Raw genomic sequence first — 23,337 nt, 5'->3', positions numbered from 1 at the left:
GAGCCCAAAGCTCATTTTTGTGACTGACCTAGTGAAAAGTATTGTCTCTTCATACAAACCATGCCACCATTTTGCATGGTGGTTTTCTGGTCTGCTGCAGTAACACAAAAGCAACTCTTCCTCAGGAAGGATTTTTATGAATGGCGCTAAATCAAAATTGCTCACCACTGTTTCCCCGGCATGGGCGAGCTCCTAGTCTCTGCAGCTCTTTTGCTAAAGGTGAACTCCCAGGTGTGAGCTGATGCAGCGCTCTCCAGAGGGGAGCAGGCAGCTGTGGTAGCGTTGCTGCTGTTGCTGCTGCTGCGTTTCTCAAGCTCCAAAATGACACGAGCAAGGCTGCTATTTAAAACCCTGTGACTAGTGGGATGCTGCCGGGTGCTGGGGCTTTCAAGCCTTATGAATTAGACTGTGCTTTCATCTAAGTGTATTCCCACCATTGTGCTTCATTACTAGGACTTTGGTAGCTTTTTTCATCAGCCATATTCATGAGACCCTATGAAAAAGTAACACAGAGCTTGTTTGCATTTCTGTGGCTGTTTGCAGCATTGAGGTTGTGGCTGGTTTTAAACATAGATTATGTAGTACAGCATCTCGCCTTTAATAATTTTGTTCGCTGCTATTTTCCTCTCTGTTCTCACCCTACCCTTGTTTGTTCTGACCTCATTCCTCTCCTATTACCTCCTGCGATGTTGTGCCACAGCTTCTCCATGTGACATAGATTGGCTCTTTCAATCATTCTCTCTCCAGCAAGTCATTGTAAAATGAGCAGCTGTTGTGTTGCTGATAGCTATGGCTAGGGAAAGCCAAAATGTTGCAGGGGGTTCTTGGTGGGAAGGCTGTTAAAATAAAGGTGTTGCTTTCCCAGGGTTTACTGGAAGAGAAGCATCCTTTTCCCAGTGCCTCCTTCCTTGCAACAAAATTGAAGACTAATTTAACATCAGAAGGGCAGACAAACAAACAGCCCCCTATTAAACCTCCCAAATGGCTGATTCGCTTCCACTGCCTGTTTAAGCTGCCTCCCCACCCCACTGCAAGCCTGCCACCCTGCATTGCTTTCTGCTGCACGCCGCGAATTTCGCGGGAATGGACTGGCACAGGCAGCACTGACATTGGCACGTCCCTAGCTCAGTGGGCATTTCCTTCCTGTGCTCTCTGAAATGCTGGACGGATATTTTGTGTGGTAAGTGGCACACACATATACAGCCTTAGTTTCCATTCACATTACTGGAGTAGACAAGGGAGATTAACCCTTAAGAGCAGAAAAAGCAACTTTGAGGGTTTTGTTCAGAAAGATGGTTTCATCTCATAATGGTAACACTTCTCGTTCAGACACACATTCATTAGAGGACTGAAATCCTACTCGTTTATGATTTTTAGGGATTCAAAGTGGCATTCTGATTTCCTGTTAAGTAGATCGTTATTCTGCTTTGCCAGAAATCCTGATCTCTTTATTTTGTAGCCATCTCCATAATTAGCGTACGTATTCTTCCAAAGAATGAGATGTGATGCCCTGTACTGCTTTGGGTCTTGAACTGTGCCTGATTCAACCCTAAACCATTAGTGGAAGCTGACGCAGCACATCATCAAAATGCGCTGCTGTTGCCAGAAGATTTAGTGGCTGTTAATTTCACTTTTCTCTTTTTTTTTTCTTTCCCTCCCGCTCCAACCATTCCAGTTTACTAACAAAGCAAAAATGTAAATAAGCTAAACTCCCCTTTCTCCCTCCCCATCCCCAATTTTGATCTTGATGGCCAAAGGCTTTTGTCAGCTCTTTCTCCCTTGCGGTGTAAGCAGCAAAAATTTTTAATATTAAGAGTTCTGTGTAAGATTGCTGATAGGCCAGGAATCCCTTAACCCATGATGGACAAGCAGATTTTGTATAAGTAAATAGATTCTATTATTTTTAAACCTCTGCAGCAATTTTTATCTGTATAGAAGAGAAGCGTACACTATGCTAATAATGAATAGCAAATGCTGTCTTTAGAAATACATAAAAGCATTTTTTTCACATAGATCAGTATTTTGACTTGTGCTTTTAATACGTTACATTTACTTTCTGAACAAACAAGCTTATTTTCACTCTGGTAAGCATCAACTGCATTGTTGTTTTTATTACAATTGTATTGATGTCTTCTTTCACCAAGGAGCTTGGATACAGCTGGACTTATAATTTTCAGGAAGAAATCCCTGTGTGAATAGTCTCACTTTGGAATGTTCTTGCCAGTCATCTTAATTTACGCTAACCAGTGGTCAGCACCCTCCTCTGATTAAAAAGACCGAGATTTTTAATTCTGATAATTATACGAGTCAATGTATGTGTTCCATTCGGTGATCAACTCTACTCTCTGGAAACCTGGAGGTCTTCCACTCCTGTATTGATCAGCTAGCTAGCTTGAAGTCCAGGACCCGTCAGAATTACAGCTAGCACTCCAGGCAAAAAAGCAGCAAGAGGGGAATGGGATGCCCAGAGAGAGCTGTAACAGGAAATCTTGCCTTGGTGTGCATGTTAGTCAATGTGTGGACAGTCTAGAGTGACTAAAATGCTGAGAGAAGAAAAAAATGAGCACTAGTCTATCATAGTCCAAAAGGACATTTTAGTGCAAAAATCTGAATAGGAGTGATGCTTTCTTTCATGCCTTACAAAAGGAGAAGCCCAAAAGTTGAACTGTTTCCAGAAGTGGCTGCAGTAAGACAAGCGAATCACACAGATCTTGTTTTAAACAAGAATTTGGAAAAACGTTTTGCTTGGGATTGAGCTATTCCACATGCTTACTCCATTGACCACCACTACTGGTATGTTATACAGCATGGACTCTTTTCAAACATTATTTGAGGGAGAGAAGACTACCATATGAAAGTGAATTTGTTGAAGTTTTACAGATACCCTAAAATAGTTGCAAAACAAGGAAGGGGATTATATCCTTGTAAAATGGATACGATCCCCCCATCTAGAAAGATTATTTTAACACATCTATCAATATTTTCCCCTTGGCTTCTGTGGAGGCAAAAATCTTGCAACAGCTTGTTGCAAGGAAGATGCATGCTGTTCATTGGCATCCAGAGCAGAAAAAACAAAACACAAGATGCCATTGACGTAGCTATGTTCTTAATCACTGCTAGTGCACAAAACATGTATTCAGCAGTTTTGCAAATCTAGAATGCTTACAAATGAAATATGTGAATGTTTCACATAGCAGTAGTTTAAAACCCTTTCTTTTGAAGGATTTGAACAACATTCAGAGTTTTTCTGTCTTTTGAAAAGAGGAGAAATAAGCAAATTGTAAGGCGCTCTAGCTCGAGGCATTGTTTCTAGCCGATGGAGCATCTAACCTGTGATACCTATTAGAATTCAGCCCAGGTCACAACTGATGAATAATCTGTTGTCTCAAGACTTTGTGAAATAACTAAATAGTCTCAAGCTGTTTCTTGAGGAGAGCCCGTGCTACAAAAGGCACTATCAAAACTGCTATTATACTCACAGTCTGGCCAGAGAGATCAGGGAGGTGTCCTTCTCTGCAGAGGTAGTCTTCCCAGAACAGGTGCAGGAGGTGAAGTGAGACTGAGACATGCTGTTCAAGTTCCTCCTGTTGGGTTTTCCTGACAGCAGAGGGTTTCATATTCCAGCACCATCAACCTGCTGGTTTTCATCAGCCCTAAGTTAAACATCAGATAGAAAAACAATAAATCACCAAAACCAGCATGGCCTTGGTGGTTATTTTCTGGGGTAGTTTTGGGGTTTTAGTTTTAAGTGTTTTCAGTTGCTTAATATCTGTTTTATCAACATTTATATTTCTCTGTCACACATTGCAGTTTCAGTTTTTAATTGCAGTGTAAGACAGTGACGAACATTTCTGCCCCATGGACTGAACATCCTGCAGGGTCTGGGGAGAATGGCACTGAGGGTTGTTGAGGACCCTACAAAGGCTTCATGTAAACCTCCCCCAGATGGCCAGATCTGTAGCACTTACATCCCCATAGCTGTGCTCTGCCCCATACCTGGTTTATCCTCTTTGTTGATTCCTGCCAGGCCTGTTTTCACTGACCTGGCAATTGCTGAACGGTCAGCGCGGCGGAGCATCTGCTGCTGTGCATGCCGTGGCAGCACGTGTACAGCAGGCCACTTCTTGTAGCTCTGTGAGTCATTGGTAGCCCTGTGCTGGTACAGATCCACCTAGAGCATGATGGCTGTTGAAATCCAATTAAAATCTTTGCATAATTATGCATGTGCTGTGGTTCACATAGCAAAATTCAAATATACTTAACCACAGCTGCCAAGATTTGACAGGTATGTTTGTTGTTAGTTTTAGATGTATACTTTAAGGCCATCATTGGACAATTATTGTTTACATTTAATTATTAACCTGTGCGTTTCTTTCTAACTTTTTTTGCTCCACCCACTTCTGGTTTTGTCAAGAAATGTAATAGAGTGTATATTTGGGTTTTGAACGTTTGGGGTTTTTTATTCTATCATTATTTGGCTACACAAACATGGATTCTCTTTCCTTCTTTGTGTTGCCAAACAGGGTATTAATTTGTGTATTATCATAAATTAAAAGGTTGTCTTTCACTCCCTTGCCCTTTGTAATACTAAGCAGTGATTGATGAGCGAATGGGAAAAGTCTCATGGTTCCATTAGTATGTTTTTGTTGTTGTTGGCAGATGGTTGTTATACCTAGATAAAATAGAGCATAGATGTCATAAGTAGTTTGGTTTCCATGATGGGATAGGCTGTTGCAGTTTTCAGTTTTTCAGTGGACTGTGTATCACTGCCATTACAGATATTTAAAGCGGCCGACATGCTTCATAGTTAGTGTCAAACTTGACTAGACGGATACGTGGTGTGTCCCTCCTTAGAAGAAGGAACCTAACAATTGCAAATATGGCTTGAATTAATTTTGGCCCAGCTAGAAAATAGCCATCTAGCCTCAAAAGAAGAACATTTTCACTACCTCCAGGTAATAATTTTTTTAAAAATTAATGAAAAGCAGGATATTATCTCTCCTCCTTAGGGACAAAATTCATAGAGGTTGAGCTGTGGCTTGAAAGATTCAAACAGCCCTTTGACAGCATCACTCCATAGGTGGATACAGAAGTCAAATTGCAAAGTGGGTTTTTAGAAAGCAAACACAAAAGAACAACTCACTCCAGCGGCGAGCTTTTCTGTTTGTTTCCCATCTCCAGATAAGAGGGGACTCAAATTATTGTGATGTGTTGATTGATTACAGCCGTTAAGTTTCTTAGTAATCAGTTTCATCACTTATTCTCAATTCACGCTTGCACCTTTGATTTCTCTTCCACAACAGGGTGATGTGGGTTGTCGTTGACTAATGAAGAACAGAATTGGTTTCGGCGTGAGACAAACGGAATGCCGACACCAATCCCAAAATGCATTAATCTTTAATAATCCACATCTGCATGTTTATAAATTATATAACTAGGGTTTGCTAACGTTGATACTCCCCCTTCCAAACAGAAGCTGACATAGAAGTTGGTGTTTGCAAACTGCATGAGAGGCACATGGGCACTCATGGTGTGTGTGACCTTGCAGAGGGAGCTTGCTGGATAAAAGTTCTCAGTTGATTAAAAATACATGAAGAATTGCTCTGCTTCTGCACCGGTCTTTGGAGCTTATCATTGTTGGGCGAGATGAAATACGGCATGATAGATCTTGTCTTCAGGAAGATCAGACCCACCAAATGGTTTTTGGAAGTGGGTTTGCCTCAAGGTGCTTTTACCCTTTATGCATTCAACTTGCCCTTTTCTTCCTTGTCCCTGAGAACCATTGAGACCAGGGCTGTGTAATACGCAATGTAACGCAATAAGAAAAACTAGATTATCTAAGAGTTTGTTCCTTTTGAGAATAATATTAATTAGAGCACATAGATTTTACTACTAAAGTGCCCATTAATCACAAGCAATGGACTAGTATGAGAAGTAGCAGGCAGGACTAGCAAAATAGTTCATTGCCACATATCAGCACTGCTCCAAAATCCACCTGCTTGCCCGAACTTGAGAGAGTCGGGAGGAACAAGGAGGAGTGAAACTCCGTTGCTGCTGGTCTTTCGAGTTAATGCCATCTGATGATGAATATTTATTCTGAGCAATTCTTAGTGTAGCTGGATCAAGGGAAAAGAAATACAGATAAGAAACAGCCATTTCAGTTCACATTCACCCTTTCTTTGGTATCTTGCATGTTTTCACACTGCAAATATTATAAATGAAAGTTGATATATGGTTTTGTTAGAATTTGGCAATGTTCAAATTAGGAGTTAAGGTTTTTATTAGGTGGCAAATACTAGAAGTGCATGTCTGCTACTTTTGTTGTGCTTCTCAGGCTCTTAAAAACAGTAGACACAATGAAGAACAGCTTAGAGGAAAACTCTCCTCATACTTATAAATGCCATCAAGAGCATTGATAATGAAAAAGTCTTCCTTTTGGAACTTGGATTAACTCCCTAAATGGAATTCTGAAGTTTTAAGTTTCAGGTGTGTAGCAGGGTAGGTTTCATTTCTGGAAGGAAGAAAATTGCTCAGTACAAGGAAGAAATACTACCCTGTTCTTTGTTAGGAGCTTTTAGATATTTAGCACATGCATCAATTACAATTTTATATTCTGGTTAATTGACATTTTATAAAGAAATTGAGAATGGTTTTTCTCTAGCCAAAGCATATGCTTTTTGCATTGACAAACACGTAATGTCATGTCCCAAGTAATTACGAATGACTAAATCCATGCAACCCTTTGCAGTCTTCTACTTCAGTCTAAATGCAAGCAAAACTGTCATTTTTATGAAAGGCTTAAAAGGGCGGAGTAAAAAAATACAGTATGATTACAGGGTTTGGATTGTTACCTAAAGAACATATACACTTTTTTTCAATGGTTTGCACAAATTTAAGAAAATATAATTTACAAAACCTAAAAGCAATTCAGTGGCCCCATAGAGGTGTGAGAGAAAGCGCTGGGCAAGCTGCGGCCGCAGCCTCTCCCAACCCCTCTCATCCCAATTCACACCATCGCTTTGGAGAGATGCGGTGACACACAGCGCAAAACATGTGGAGGGGCGGTTAAATGAGACTTTAGAGGGGGAAAAAAAAAATTAAGTCAGTGGCTGAGCTTTGAAGAGCTCTGTCTAGTGCAGAGCAGCGAGCGAGTGGGGAAGAAAGGAGTAGTAAGCGCCTCATCTAATCTTTCTCCTGGGGACCCAGGTGGACAAATTGGCAACCCTGTTCACAGCCCCCCCCCCCCTCCTTTGTAGCGTAAGAACTGCTAATCGGATCCATGCTGCTGCAACTGTGGTTAGTTATTAACAGAATAAAAGCAGATTTCTTCAAAAGAACGGGTTGGGGAAAACGGCTATACAAAATTGCAAGGTTGTTAGAATCTTAAATGCACAGCAGTCGGTTTTTCCCTATTCTGAATTAGGCGATGAATATGGCCTTTCATCTGTCACTGTGCCCGTTTCTTCAGAAGGCAGCCAAACATTAAGCTTCTCAAACAAAAAAAAAAATTGTTTGAAAGAGGAAAAATATTGGGGAGCAGGAAGAATAGGAAAACGAGAAGGAGAAATCAGGTTTTGTTTTTATTAATTTGGCCTGGTGAGAGAAATACGAGCTTGCCTGCTCTATTCAGTTCCTGCGTGCGAGCCGCTGTGAGCCACCATTTCTGAATGCGGAGATTAAAAAAGATTTAACTGGTTGCTATCCTGGGCTGCACCATTCTGGATCGGCCTCCAGCAGAAATAACCTGGGCTGGGAACTCTACTGAGCTTAATGGAAATAATGCATTAAATGAACGCAGAGTTAGGCAGAGGTGAAAGCAGAAAGAATTTCATCCCCCAAAATGAAACGTGTCATAACTGTAAAGTGAAATTACAGGTTTGGGGTGGGTGTTTTTGAGGCTAGAGAAGCAGTGATCCCTAGATTTAGACTGACTTATGCCTTTGCTTATATAAATAAATAAATGATGCATCCTTAAATTTGAGGAGATCTAGTGCCTTCCTGGTTTGCAGCAGGATTTTGAAATTTGTTGGAGAGGAATAGTCCTGGGGCAGACAGGTGCTTGCTGTGGCCTACTGAAAATCCATTCAGGTGAGTCGCAGGCTTTTGAAGATTTCCATTGCCAGCTTGCTTTGGGCTTGTTGCCAAAATCTCAGGAAAAAATGCTGTGGTGCTGTGGCGCTTCACTTCAGTCCAAATGCAGAGGTGACTTCGGGAGGGGGCGTGGATGAAACAGACCCTCTGGCAATGACTGCTGCTGCTCTCCATTCCCCTCCGGAGCAAAGTGAGCTTTGGCCTTGGGAGGCAATATATTTGCTTTCCTGCGCCTTGCCATTCAGCCTGTTGTCAGTTTAGGCAGTACTGACAATTATTTCACTTTATACTCCTGAGTGTTTGTTAAAAGTCTTCATACCTTACTCAGAGGTTACACAACCTGGGAGTAAAACTTGGCTGTCTAATTTGGCAGACCCCAGTTTCAACTACTTAATTCTTTTTTTAAAAAGTCCATAATATAATGAATTATTCTGTAATGAGGGCAACATTCGGATGGTGTTCCATAAGTAATACCTTGGAACTACATGCTGAATAATGGGGATGAAACAAAATATTGAATAGCTACCTCATCCTGTCAGTGTCAACTTTGCTTTGAATTAAATGCTATATTATGTCCAGCAAGCAGCTTCTGGTCATGAAATTAAGATGTTTATGATATTGCATGTGTGCAGAGAAAAGTCAAAGCTAGGGTTCTGCGGGCCACCTTAGCTCAGTGTTGCATTTTTTAATGGTGATTTGAGAGCAATTTAGCACTTACGTTACAGTGACATCTCTGGAACTTGCTCACAACCTAGTCCTTGATATGGTAAATATAACACAAATATGAAAAAGAAGATGGAGTGTAACTTTCAAGGATTAGTAGTCTGAGTGTTATATACTTTCATGAGAAGAGAAGTGGTTTTTTACCTTTTGTTGATTTTACATGGATTGTGAGCGATACTTGTGTGCGTTAGGGAATCTTGTGTCTTTGGAGCATGATGGATTTGTTTTAAGAGCTAATACGGAAAATCAGGGCCAGGCCCAACAACAATCTTGATAACTTTTTATAATGCAGAGCATCCATAAGTCTGGCTTAAGTTGATAATCTTCATGTTTACAGATGCTTTGCATTGCTCCAGCGGAACAAATCAGCCACTTGTGATCTCGCCTTCAGCAACCCACACAGCCAGCCACCAAAAGCATCCCAAGGCGGGAGGGCTCTGGGCTTGGTCCCGAGCTCCTGGGTCGGAGAGGTGGAAGTTGTCTCAGTGAGCAGGTGGCAGTGGATTAACAGCGTTGCTGTCACTTGCAAGGGGTTATTAGCTTCAGCATGGTGCTGAGCAGAGCCAGGCGGCTTGGTTCGAGCATGCTTGACTCTGCATATCCCTCCCCAGAGTGGTTCAGCGGGGCCACGGCTGCTGTATCTGAAAGGGTCCTCATGCCGCTAGCCTTTTAAAGCATCTGTGCTTAGGTTACTGTATAGGTATGAGGAAGGTTTTAATATTTTGCATGTCTTAATTTGGGGGGATATGCAGGCAATCCTTGCTTTTTACTGGGATTAGTAAATCCTTTAAAAAATACTGTTGGTACAACAGGAAGCTTAGATGCAATGCATAAATTCAGGAAGAAAATAATCTTTATTCTTAAGGGGTCATAGGCTTTGTAAGATGAAAGAGATAACACAAACCACATGACCAGTTTCCCTTTATGCTACCCATAGAAAAATTGCTTCCCTTTGAGGTCATCTGCACCTCACTTTAAATTTCCTGAAAAGCTCATTTAAAACAGTCCTGTATAAAAACCTATTTATGATCTTTCATTTCTGATGTAGGGATCCAAGACCCAGAATGTCCCTTCTGGTCTGTGAGCCTTTACTGTCACATCGACTGTGTAATATAATCCTGTTATTTTATCAGATTCCATCTTAATCACTAGGTTTCCTGGACCTCATTATTCCTAAAAGGAAGTTGTTTCAAATTCCAGTAATGGTTTATCATTCTAAACATTGTGCTCTTTTTTCTCCCTGATATTTAGCCACAAATATATTTTTAAAGAGAAGTCACAAAATCACAGCTTTAGTTTTTGCTATGCTAAGTTATACTTGCTCTTTCAGCCTCCTGTCATGTCATGCTGGTAGCTGTTCTTGGTTCCCATTCCAGTTAGCATTAGGCTTTCTGGTTTTGTCTGTGTGAAGGCTCACCAGTGACACATCAGCAGTGGTGTTATGTTTCCTTACCTCTACTGGAAACAATTCTCCCAATTCATCCTAATAATAAATTTGTTCGATTCAGGGTGACATCAAATGGTTAGTTATAACCATTTGTAGGTCAACAAATACAGTCAGATTCTCCTTCCTTTTCTTCTCCCATTTCTAACTGATAACCCTACAGCTCTTCAGTTAGAAAAGGCCTGTTTCTCGTCTGTGACTGTAAATGTTTGCATTTTTGTTGCTCCAACCCAAAACATGGTCCAGTTTCTTAGATAGTATTTTGATCATCTTCTGTATTGATGAAGATTCCCTACTTCGTAATCAGCCAATGTCATTAATCCAGTCCTACCTCTTAATTCCTAAATTAGATTGAGAATTGTCCTAAAGACAACCCACAAGATCTTTAACTTATGCCTTTCCTCCAGCCTAATGTTCCCCTTTCAACACAGGCTGTGATCAGTCCCCCACTCCTCCTGTTTCCTCAGCCATCTTAAAATTCCTGTGCCGTTATCCCTCCTTCCCTCCTAAACTAGTAATTTCTCAGGGTGAACCTGTTATCACTGAAGTGCTTTCTTGATTCAATTGCTCAGGCACAATTCTGCGAGGTATTGTCCAGCTGGTACAGGGTACCACTGCTGAGCATCCTCCAGTGTCGTTAGTGATGGGAGCAGAGAGCCCTCAGCATGTTTCAAAACATTACTGATTTGGGCCGTAATTCATTGTAAGGACCCCTCCTCAGCATGATATCAGAGGTCTGCTCTTTCTTGCTATGTTGGCTCTAAGGAATTTAGTTTTTACACTTTAACTGCAGATTTCATGTCTGTAGTCATAATGCAATCACCATTTAGTACTTTTCTCAATCCGTCTTTTCCAAAGGTACAGTGCAGTCTCTACTGACTCTATTTCAAGCATAGATTTTCAAAGTCTCATGCAAAATACTTAAAAGCATTTCTAACATAATTTAAAAAATAAAAAAACAGCTTACAACTGTGCTATTAAGCATTTTTAAATTCTCTCACCTCTTCAACTGACTTTAGTCTTTTTTTTCTTTTTTTTTTTAATAGCAGGCATGATATTAGGTAGGCTGCTAGTTTTGTTAGTTTTAACAAATTTTACAAGATAGCTATATAGATTTAAATACTATTTTGCTCCTCTGTTAAATCCAGGTGAAAGAACTAGTGTGGCAGTATCTATCCTTTTAGCATGCATTATTGTATTTGCTGTAATTTTGCATAATAAAAATGTTGTGAAACATCCATAGTATTCACTTTGCTTAAGTTTTGGCACATGGAGTATCTCACCAATGTGTCAATACTACACAAAACATGGGAAGAGGTCATCCCTGCTTAAACTTCCATCCCTGTATTATTGGGTCAAAAGAGGCAGTAGTCTGTCATTGGAAAAAATTGTTCCTTTTTTTTTCCTCTCTTTAATAGCTGTAGAATGTATGTTTTAAAAGAAAAGAGGTTGTTTTTCTTTTGTAGAAGTTTTCCTTCCCTAATAAAATACAAAAGTCTGTTCATGTATTATTTAAAGTGTCTTCCAAGAATCCCAACTACTATACTGGCTGAAAGGATTAATATCATTTAAAGGAAAGAAATGGAAAATCTTTAAGGTCATTTCTTTTCATGACAAAGAAACTTAAAAAGCATGGCAGACAGGATCTTCAAAGGTTTTTAAAGTCCTGTCATCAGCTCCCAATCAATAGGAGTTAGATACCCAAATTAAGAGTTCAGTTCAAGTCTTCAAAGGTATTTGGGTGCTTAACCTCCTTTTACCTTTCGGATCACTTCTAAGGATAAAATGGCAGTTCGACTGAAAACATTTTGGTGCAATACTTTCATGTCCCGCACCTGGCTAATTTGTAGCACCCACTGATAATTAGCATAATGGCCACTTCTCTTGCAAGTTTGTTACTTGTTAGAATATGTGTAGAGTTGGTCTTGTTTATGAAATTGTTTTCCTTTGTGAAACAGAAATTTTGCTTTAAAGTTTTTTAAATACAGGAAAAAATCAGAAGTAAACTTTAAAAAGTGAACTAATAAAGTAATGTTTGCAGAGGCTGATAATTTCAATGAATTTGCAGAACTGAGTCTGTATTCCCTAAGGACGCAGATGAAAATGATTTATTTGTAACATGTCGTACACGCACTGTTCTAAGCTTTGACTTTCCCAGTCCATGCTTGCACATCTGCCTGTGCAGAATAAGGCTCCTGCCAGATAACTGAAGTTATTATTAATGTAAAAAATTAAAGACCATATATAAATGTATTCAAAATATGTTGCCTAGCATAGATTTTCCATGCACTATTAATATCTCTCAGAGTTTGCTAAGCCTCCACCTAAAGGGGGATCCCACTGGGAGCTGTGTGGTGCAGTCAGGACTACCCCTGCCTTTATTATTATGGGTTTTTTTAAGTATTTGTAAAAATCTTAGATGGTTCAGATCTGCTTGAAGTATTCCGTCTGATAGCGGTGCCTTGGGCATACGCAGTGGAAGTGGCAGTGCCCCATGTTAACATGGAATTGCTGTTTGTTTACAGTCTTGAGTCACTGAATCCTTCCTGTCAAGCAGAAAGCGTTCATTATAATGCAGGCACTTACTGTCTCCACAGCCCGCTCTTGAGTGACATCAAAACATAAGCCGGAATATTATTGTCATATGCCTTAGAGTTCGTGAATGGGCCATGGATCCCAAGGCCTCAGGCGCTGAGTGGCATGTTTGGTCTTTTGGAGGAGCAATCCTGCCTCTAGTCCAGCATTTGCATCTCTGAGACAGTTGTCACAGCTGCTCCCGGTAATGTTGACTGTCATGTTTTTTAGTGCAAATGCAGCTCATCTGAATAGCTAGGCTGTGGTTACACTCCACATTTTATGGATTTTCTTTTTGTTCTTTATCAATCTGGCCTTTCTTTAGAGTTGATGCTGAAAGCCAGTTATTGAGGCTGGGAAGTGGACGAGGCAGAGCAGACATGTTTGCTTTCCTGCGTTTACGTCCAACTTGGGGCCCTTCATCACTCCAAAGAAAGAGCAGCCCCTGCTGCCCGCCCCATCAGGCCAGCTCCCAGTGCCAGGACTGGCCGCGGGATTCTCGCTCCTGCCACTGCACAGGGGCGGCTGCTGAGCGGGAGGAAATGAGTCTCAGCAGGCACAAATCTATTGCCTGTGTTTTTATTCTTTCCATTTCTTTCAAACGGAAAACAATCTGAGCAGTTTCGGAGGATGAGGGATATAAATCTGTCTGCTTCTATTTATACCGTGCTCGTCTCTATAGTGTCTAAATGCTTCAAGTATGTATTTGCTGCCTAACCTGAGGTGGTCTTAAAGCTGCTCGGGCTGTCAAGAGCAGGCGTGTCTCAGACCAGCAGTGGAGAGGAGACCCAGGAGATGTCCAAATCTCATTCTTACTGCCGCTCAGGCTGTGGCAGGTTGCCTGTTAGGCATGAGGCTGTTGGGGTGTTGTGCAGTGGGAGGGTGGTAGCATGGATCTCCCTGCTTGACACGGTGTCAAACGGTGACCCAGAGGAGTGACTTGCATCACTGCAATAAGCACCTGCTTTACTATTCAGTAGTACCGAAAGGGAGCTTTTCATGTCCTGAGCCTCACAGACAGCACTGTGAGTGTTCTTCTTCTTTGGGTGGGTAGACAGCAGTGGATAAACTGTGTGGGTGTCTTTTGAATGAGGCCATAAAAAATGGGTCTGTCTGTTCTGGATGGATATTTTAATAAGCAAGTATCTTCCCTGTGCTTTTATTTGAATAATAAGATACCCCTTTTCTCTCTGATCTCTTTCAAACATGCTTCACTTTAATCACGTGCACCTACATATTATTCTTTATTCCCATATTCTACATGGACATTCAAATAATATTAAAACCACTGATTCATTGAAATACTTTTTAAACTGTTGTTGTTAGTCATTTTTGTATTGACTGAATTTTTCATTGGTAATATTGTTGGCAGCAGTCCATGTCTGCCTGGCTGGAGGCCAGTTTAAGCTCGGCAGGATGAGCCCTATTGTTCAGCAGACTTGGATTTTGTTAAACTCTCTAACAGAAATATGTGTCAGGAGATTTGCAGCTATAAATTGGATCGTGTCGGTGAGGTTGGGAAGTCGCTCAATACGAAATTGAACATTTCACCATGCCTGTTGCTAAATATGTTTATGCATGTTTCTTCCATGGGTTTCAAAAAAAAAAAGGAAAAAGAAGAAAAAACCCTGAAAAAAGCTAGACCTGTTGAGCTCTGTCTTTACCTTATAAAGCTGGTACTTTCTTTGATGTTGAGTGGTTGAAAAATGCAGCAAGGCTTGGTTTTGTGCATTGCAATGTTAAAAGCAAGTCTGTTTTCCCTTTTTTCTCTGTGTGTTACAGGCAGTCAGATGCCACCGCAGCCTCCTGGCAGCCAGTCAGAATCCAGCTCCCACCCTGCCTTGAGCCAGTCACCAATGCCACAGGACCGAGGTTTGTTAGGTGTTGGGGCTTTTTTAGTTGGTGCCAAATGCAGCCTTTATTTTAAGTTGCACATTAGCAATGTGAGATTTCCTGGTATTTCTTTTCTTTTCCCAGGGAAAATAATGACAGTCCCCGTTGTAAAAGGCTCAGAGGGTTTCCTTCTCTTGGGAAAGAGCAATTGAATAGCAGGTTTTACCAAAATATAATTGGAAACAAGGCTTTCTCAAAGTACAGTGAATGCCCAGAGTGTAAAGGCAGTTTGCTGTAAATACTTAAGTCATGTCCTAGAGAATTCAACTTGTTGTCTATCTTAGAATTAAGACGTATAGAAATAGTGGTAGCTACGAGCACTGCAGTTTTGCTACTGTTCTTAAAATTCTTATCTCTGAAGTTTTTGCATGGACACGACAGCTAGTCCTCTAGCCAGTTCTAGAACAAAAATATCTTTAACTATAAAGGGAAATCAACTATTTAGGTCAAATGGTTCAAAGATTTGGAAATCTTGCAAGGGAAAACGTTGCAGGCAACAGCACTTTTCTAAAAGGGTGCTTCCTAGCAGGTGCTCACAAAAACAAACAGACCTTTTTTTTTTCTTAATGTTACCATTTATAAACTTTAAGCCCTTTTCCTTTCGCCTTCCTCACTAGCTCATGGAAGATAGTTGTCACAGCTTTGTTGCATGGCCATACATAGGATCACCTGCTGTAAACTGGGCATCCTGTCCATGCAGTGGTTAACATGTGCCAGCGACAAGCTTGCAAAACAGACACATGATAACTGTGATAAACATGGAGTTATTTATGAAATGCCCCTCCTAAAATGTCTTGCTACCAGAAATATTCCAAGTAGCACCATATGGGGATACCATAAATACTAGAAGTTTTCTCACAGTGAAACAAGTTGAACTCACAGAATGACAAATTTCTGGGATAGCATCCAGGAGGAACTAAGAGGACTCACAAAGAAGAGGAGAGAGTCTTAATTTTTGCTTCTTTTTCTGTGTTGGATGTCCTCTCCTCCAGGAATGCTGATTAATGAGAACATGAAACACAGAATTCCACACTCAACTCATTTGTTTTGTTTCCTTTTCAGTCATTCTTTATACACAGTTGTTAGTGCAGGGACTTATTTTCCCCTTAAAAATTTTTAGAATAATGTACATGTTTGGTGAAAAAAGAATGGCCCAACTACCCAGTAAAAGTATATGATGCTTTGTGGGATAGAATGTTAAAAAGCAGTGGGAATGGATCACATTGAGGCTTTGAAGACCCAAGCATCTCAAAGTTGCGTGCATTTCCTGGCACGACTGGGTCTTGGCACAAAATGTTACACTGCCCAGTAATAATTATTTCTGCATTGTGTGTCCCTCACTTGGCTTTGGGGGACGAGTTAGGTAGGTCTGACAGAGCTGGAAGGGTCAAACCTTTCCGTTGCTGCTGTAGAACAGAACTGGGAGTCACTGTATGGTCAAGATAGGCACAGGGGTATTCAAAAATAAAACAGAGAAGACAGCTGCCATAATTGGGAAGTCAAGAAAGTAAATAACAGTGAGAGAAATAAAATTTACAGATTGATTTAGTCTGGTTCTTCCTCTGTGCAGGGGGCGGGTATTGTGGGTATGTTCTTAGAGAAAATGTGTTTGGGAATGTTGCAACTTTTGCACTCTTCATATGCAAAGTCTGGTGTAATATGCATGATCCTTGTGACCCGGCTTGTACAAGAAGTCCATTCGTTTCATGCAGCAGATACAAAATTTGTAACTAGCTAGGTCATATTGATTTTGCAGAACATGTTCTCCAAAGCTTCTCTAAAGTCTGTGCTATACGCGCATAAACATGCGTGCATTCCCTTTTGCGCCCTATCATTGATTAGAGGCTCCTTTGAAATGGAAAACTTCACCTTTTAAAAAGGCTGTTACATTAGTTGATTCCTTTGCTTGCTTGAACTGGTTTCCACCGAACTTGAAGAAAGGAAGGAGGGGGAGTGATGGGGACTCAAAGGGAAGGTGCTTGTCATTTACTGATAAAAACCTGAGCAGAAAATTGTTGCTGCCTGGACACCTGATCCATAGGCATCTGTTACAGTAATTTAAACTCTTGGCTTACTGATATACTTTCTCCCAAAAAAGAAAAGAAAAAAGAAAATGAAAAAAAAAACCCAGAGACCCTCAATAGGATAAGGTAATGTTGTTTGTTTTAGCACTTTGTATAACGTTTCTTTCCTTGTTTAGAGAGAGAATTGAATGAACAAAGACTACTAATCATTTCTTGAGCAGAATCCCCTGCTCTCAATACTTGAAAAAAATGTTAATTACCGGATACTGTGAAGCTTGATTGACAGGTGGAGTCTGAGCTGTAGCACTTCTGGATGCTAAACCACTACCTTGAACCATTAAGTTTACACTTATTTTATTATGAAAGTGTTTGATTATATTTTACCTCACTTTCCGTAGTTATTCAGCACCCAGCTAGGATTTTTATATTTGCCTACCTAGGACTATACAACCCCTGTCATACAGTGCAGCATGAAGCAATGAGCTTTTGTGTACATGTACATTCTGTGTGTCGAAAGAGGGGAGTGGTAGCATACATGCGTATGCATAGGAATTTCTTGGAGGATTGGATTTTTTGTGCTCTTCAGCTTGCTTTTTATAATAAGCATAAAATGCTTACTTTTTAAAAATAATTTGAAAATTTTTCATGTCCTGCTCAAGCTGTAGGACATCTGTACCTCAGTCAGCGTAAATGGAGTGTGCTATTCTAGGCAGCCCACTTCTGTTCTCATCCCAGAATCAGTAACTGGCCACTGTTGTTTGATGCCCAATCAATGAAACTTTTTCAGTTCTACCAACACACATTGTCTACCAGGCAATAAGAAATCGCATGTACTTTTATGTGCATAACCTATGTCTCGGTTCACATGTCTTTGAAAGTACTGGGACTTGAAGTAAGTCCCATACACATTGATGGACTGCAGGAGCTGGAGAGCTCTGGAGACAGAGGGAGCAGGCTGTGCAGGACTGTGGTCAGAATTCTCTCAGAGAAGCAGGAGTGGCACCTACACATGCATTTAACTGCAGCTGAATCCCAGCAATGACCATTACTTGGGGATACTACATGAAGATGTAGTCACAACTAATTAAGCTAGTCATTGAAACTTCCTATGCTTTTGGGGGGAGGGGGGGATGCATGTTTTGGTCTTTGTATCTGATATACCTACTCCAGACTTTCCTTTACTATTATCAAAAGTAAGGGTTTGATTTTTCCTGTTTATTGAAGTCAGAGCTTTTTATAAGCTTCAGTTACATCAGCTCCCAGAGGTAGGCAGCAGTGATACCACAGCTGTCATAACCATTTGGCAAATAATTGAGGTACACAGCCACTTGAGTTCCCTGTATTCAGCGGTACCTACTTACCTCATCTGTTTGGGTTTTGGAAGCTGCACTTTGAGGATATGCTTAGTAGCCAGAACTGCTCAGTGGGTTAGAAGTTATTTGTATGGATCAAGTAGAAACCCAGCATATCCAAACTGACCCCCTAAATCAGTTTCCTGAAGCTGCAGCTTGAAAAAGAAGCCTTACGCCCTGGCCATTAGCTTATACTCCCACTCTTACTTTTGTAACCTAGCAGAGATGTCTGTCTGTGTATATGAATACTCACCTATGCAAACACTAATAGGAGAATATGTATCACAATAATGTTGAAATAGGTACTTTTACCCCTGCAGAAATGAATAGTTCCTTACCTAATTTTGAAAAAGCTTAGAAAATTTACCTACTTTTAAGCAGTATTTTTCACGCTTATGCAGTTGGATATGTACATGTCAGGTTTCAGTCTTTTATTAAAATAGTGAATGGGGAGCTCCTGAAAACCATTGAATTTAATGGAAACAGTTAATGACTTCATGTTATTACTCTAGCAAGCACTCTCATAATGGGGATACTTAAAGAAGCCTTATTTATTACTGCAAATGTATATGGGTCAGAATTAATTTTTTAAAAATCTTTAATTGTTTTCCCCTTATAATTTTCACAGCGGTACGTAGTTAAATATTCATGATAATGCTGATGATATGCTAAAGGTCTGAAATAGATCTGGAGTCTCAAAATCAACACAGGTTATTTAACCCTTTTCATCTAATGCACCATTGGGGACTTGCTCAGTGAAATCCCAGAGTACTGGAATAATTAGAAGATAGTAATGAGGATTTAATTAGTCCTTGAGATATGCTGAAATAGGACCACTGAGAACTTTTCTGTTTGGACATGGATTGCAAGCAGAATTGATGCTGTTGCAGCTGCTGTGATGTGCTGGAAAATGTATTCCATTGCTGCAGGCAGTTTCATGGCACCATTCTGTGCCTGTCAGATCTATGTGGAAAGTGCCCAGAGTAAGCACCTCCAAAATTGTTGAATAGTAGCCTTCCTCTTCTCCGTCACCTCCTCCCAGTACCTTTTCTTTTTTCTTTAATGTCATTCTTTCCATTCTAGCTTTATTTCTTTCCATTGTTGACATGATCCAGCTTTTGAGGGTTGTTGTACAGTTGTATGCCCTATTAAAAACATATCACAGACAGGGACAGGGAGTAAGAAACTGCAGGCTTGTAGGAGTACAGGTGTTATACTTAGCAAAATTTGGATCTTTTTGACACAACTGCTTGTAAGCTTTATCCTCAGATCTAGTCCTTATTTAGTATTAGATCTTCACAGAAGTGGTATTTATCAGTAGCTGCAATGTAGTAAATTTAAATAGCTTTTTTGGCAGCCGAGATGTTATCCAGCAAGAGGTAGTAACAGATGGGATGTGATCAGGCATTTTGATGTTCTCTTTGTGCTTCCCTATAAACACTAAGTAGCAACCGAATTCCTGTAACTACAATTTCCTAATTTGCCCATTAGATTTCATATAGGTATTTTCCTTTCTTTTAACTATTTTCTGGGCATGCTTATTTGTACACACTCATCACATAAATTCCACTGTCATATATTTTCTTCTAACAAAATATATATGTTTTTGCTTGCATGGAAGACACAGAATACCAATCGGGTGTTTTGCACCTACAATTCCTGATCAGATTTATGGCTTAATACTGACATTTGATGATAGAGATTCTTTTCCTTGAAATCTATTTTCTTCTTAAAAAAAGAAACTAGAAGGAAGAAAATAGATCAAAGAATTCTTATTGTAACAAAAAAGATACTGTGGTTTGCTTTTAGGTCTTTTTAAGACTTTTTCCCTGAGAATACATCTTTTGCTCTCATTTGGGGATTTGGGATCTATTCAGAGCACTGAGGAGCTAGAGAATAAAATGATTCTTGTCATTAAAATTCTTCTGCTTGCCATGTTAACGATGACACCACTTAAGGTTAAATCAGACTTGGTAATAAGTTTACTTGATGTAGACTGAAGTGTTTCAGGGTCTTAAAGAAAGATGCTTGAGACATGCACTGAGTGCAAAGCCACAGGTATGTTTGAGTGCCTCTTCTGCACATAGTATTCTCCAAGTGGGTCAGCGCGGAGGAGCTGAGCTCCAGCTGGTACACAGGAACACCGTGCCAGACTAGGAGGAAATCTTCATGCCCAGAAAACTGGGGTTAGAGGAACTGTGCCTCAACAGCCAGAAGAGTGCATCTTGTAAGGAGGAAAAGCAGGTTTTAGTTGAAACTGTCACACTGGCTCTGTAAGACATATCTTTTTCATCTCAAGTCACGTGAAGAAATAGGAACGTGATGCATAGGAACATACAGAGCTGATCTGTATGTGAAAGCAGAGCCATGCAGTAGAGCCACGTGCTAAACTTCTTTGGTGACTCAAAAAGTTACATTAGTTTCTCAATTTAGTGAGGACTAAATTTATCAAGTCTTAAAAAGGATCAGGCTGTCATTGTTTTTTACCACTGTATTTTTAATTTGATTGTTAAAGTGGAAGTGAAGTGCACTGACATGTAGTGTTGGTCTGATGAGCAGGTTTTTTAAGTGTATACACACTGGTTTTCTTTGCTATTTTAATTGCAATAGCACCCAAGACCCTAATTTTTCTACCTGTTTGTATTGTACTAAGTGATGTAGCAATGCACAGCAAAAAAGCTTGCAATATATCTACTTTGATTAGTAATCAAGATCTTTGGGATAAAAGGTTACTGGTTTTCATTCTGAGCTGCGGAAGTAAATAGTTTTGTGTCTGTCTGTCTGTCTCTTAAGCATTGCAGGAAGACCTGCTTTTCTTGCCTGAAAGTATTAGAAACTATGTTACTCTGCCAAACCAGCTTAATTCTTAAAGAAAGCAGTTGCCCTTTCAGGATGGTGGTTTCAGACTGTCTTTGGATTTCAGACATGTACCAGCCAGTCTCAGCTTTAGGTTGATCTGATTAGTTATGGCCTATGCTAAATATACAGCAGTATTGGCCATCTGCAAGAAGAACCAGAGGAGGAAAGGATATGATTTACATGTGATAAGCCACCCTGGGAGAGAGCAAAACTGCAGAAGCAGGATTTGAAGTAGATAATAATATCTGTACAGTCAAAACCCAGAGTCAGGTCTCCCAAGTAAATTTTGTATACTAGCAGCTGGTCATTGCTTTCTTCTTGCTGATGTTAAATCTTGTTATAGTTGGGGATGAATCTTTATTTCATTTTTTAAACTAAATTGGGGATTTTCTTTTTGAAATTAGAGAGCAGAATTGAATTATTCTGAGAGAGTTTATATAGTTGCCAGCAGAGAGACTTCTCAATAGAAAAGTTTCCACTGACTTCATTAGGCAGCCATCAGATTCCCTGCCTCTGGGCTTAGGGAGTGAGATAAGCCACAAGCAGTCACTGATGAAGAACTTGACAAAGTGACAGTCGATGTTCCTATCACCAAGCTCAATGTAAAGTTACCGGGTACAATCCCTGTCCCCGGGACAGCTTCCCATCATGGCCTATAAACTGGGAGCTGCCTGTGGTCTGCCTGTTCAACAGCACCATCATTTCCAGGACACTCAGCTCCCTCAGTACCTAAGTTAATCTTTTTATGAAGCTTCTCTAAAAGTAAAGAGCTTCTGATCTAAGACCCTTTATGGCTTTTTAAGTTAATATATAGGGCAGTGAGCTGAAATCTATATTATATATATATTAACAGTTAACACTGGATAGTTCCTTCCATCGCAAAGGATCCCAAAAGGCTGCAGAATAAACACTCATCAGGGAACAGCTGCAAATCAGGGAAGAGAAAAATCAGTCAAATCATAAATCATGGTATAATAAGACCGAGACAAAGGCATTTTGAGACTGAGGACAACACATTGATTTTGTATTTTTGAAAAAATATTATTGTTTATTTTACATGTGTGCAAGACAGAGAAGACACATTGTATGTATTTTAGTCTTGTCCACAAAATCCCTATATATCTTATGGTATTCAATATATCTACTTCATGAAAAGGAAGATCTGAGTTGATCCATGGAACCTTTGAACAGGAGTCTCCAGGGAGGGTAAATTTTTCAAACCTGAAATTTAGACCATTAAGCCTGCAGGCCTTGCACATTACACATTGAAAAATGCTGTTCCTTCTTTGCTCTCCTCCGTGATTTTCATAAGTATGCATGTTATTAAGGAAACTTGGACAAATGTTGATTGTATAAAGCAGATGGACTCCTCACGTTTTTCATGTTGCTGCTCAGATTAATTCCAGGAGCCCAAGCTACCTACTGAAATTGAGCATTTGCTTCGGGGGCAGTTGGGAGGACAGGATGGGGTGCTTTTGTGCTGCAGTTCACCATTATCCTGATTTTCCAAGCACAATAGTAAAAATATCTTGTGTAAGGTATGTTACAGTAATAAATTGTGTAAAATGGTGAATGAACAATGGTTTTTTTGTTCTGTCTGTGCATCAATATCTCCACAAATGTCTTTCCTTCTCTGCCCTCAGTATAGCACTTTAAATTTACATCAGAGGGCATTACGCAAGGTTTTCATTAGGAAAGGTTGGATATTTCTTCCCCAGCTACCATCTGGGTAATCTGTCTGATCCTTCCCCAGATTCTAATTTATCAATGATAGATTATATGAATTTCAAGGCTAGGCAGTAGCAGAGGGAGGTTTAGGGGTGGGAAAAATTTAAACATTATTGCATGCTATACATAGACCGGGTTTTGTAATATCAGAGAGAGAAGCAGAGGAGATTCAGCCAGTTAACCTAATAGCACAGCTGGTAAAACACTAGGGGGTCTGGGTTAAAACCTTAGCTAGGTCATTAGTTTCCATCTTCCCCAAAGCTATTCACATTGTGAAGAGAAGCAGTCAGACAAATAAACAGTGAGGAGACTATAAGATAGATATTACAGCATAATAAGAAAATACTTCTAAAGAAAAATAAAACCAATCCAGCACTTTTTAAACAGAACATTGATCCTTTTGTGGTAAGGAGAAATACTGCAGTGATCTTTGCAGGAAGCTGCAATTTTGCTGAGGTGATGTTTTCCCTAACTGCTGTTTCACATAAGCAAAGAAACATCCTTTGTTGAAAGGGTGTGAAGAAATGTGGTGGTTGTTCTACAGAGATATTAGCAGATGCCAATGTGAAAATAAATTGTCCAGGTACCAAAGGGAAACCATGTCACTGTTACTCTGGCCCAGAGAACTTCAGATGTTTTTAGTGGCACC

General features: G+C 40.1%; 1 protein-coding gene across 8 annotated transcripts in view; it reads left to right on the top strand.

Annotated features, from left to right (window-relative positions):
• ARID1B (AT-rich interaction domain 1B) overlaps nt 1-23,337 on the top strand; it is a 336,792-nt gene that overhangs the window by 236,652 nt on the left and 76,803 nt on the right. For all 8 annotated transcript variants that reach the window (XM_075035934.1, XM_075035940.1, XM_075035938.1 and 5 more), the window contains one exon: nt 14,615-14,704. In XM_075035934.1, coding sequence (XP_074892035.1) covers nt 14,615-14,704 — 90 coding nt within the window. The remainder of the gene's footprint in view (nt 1-14,614; nt 14,705-23,337) is intronic.

The sequence above is a fragment of the Buteo buteo genome, chromosome 9 (assembly GCF_964188355.1).
Source record: "Buteo buteo chromosome 9, bButBut1.hap1.1, whole genome shotgun sequence".
Lineage (NCBI taxonomy): Eukaryota > Metazoa > Chordata > Aves > Accipitriformes > Accipitridae > Buteo > Buteo buteo.
The sequence above is the reverse complement of the archived record's forward strand: the minus strand, read 5'-3'. Positions and strand labels throughout refer to the sequence as shown.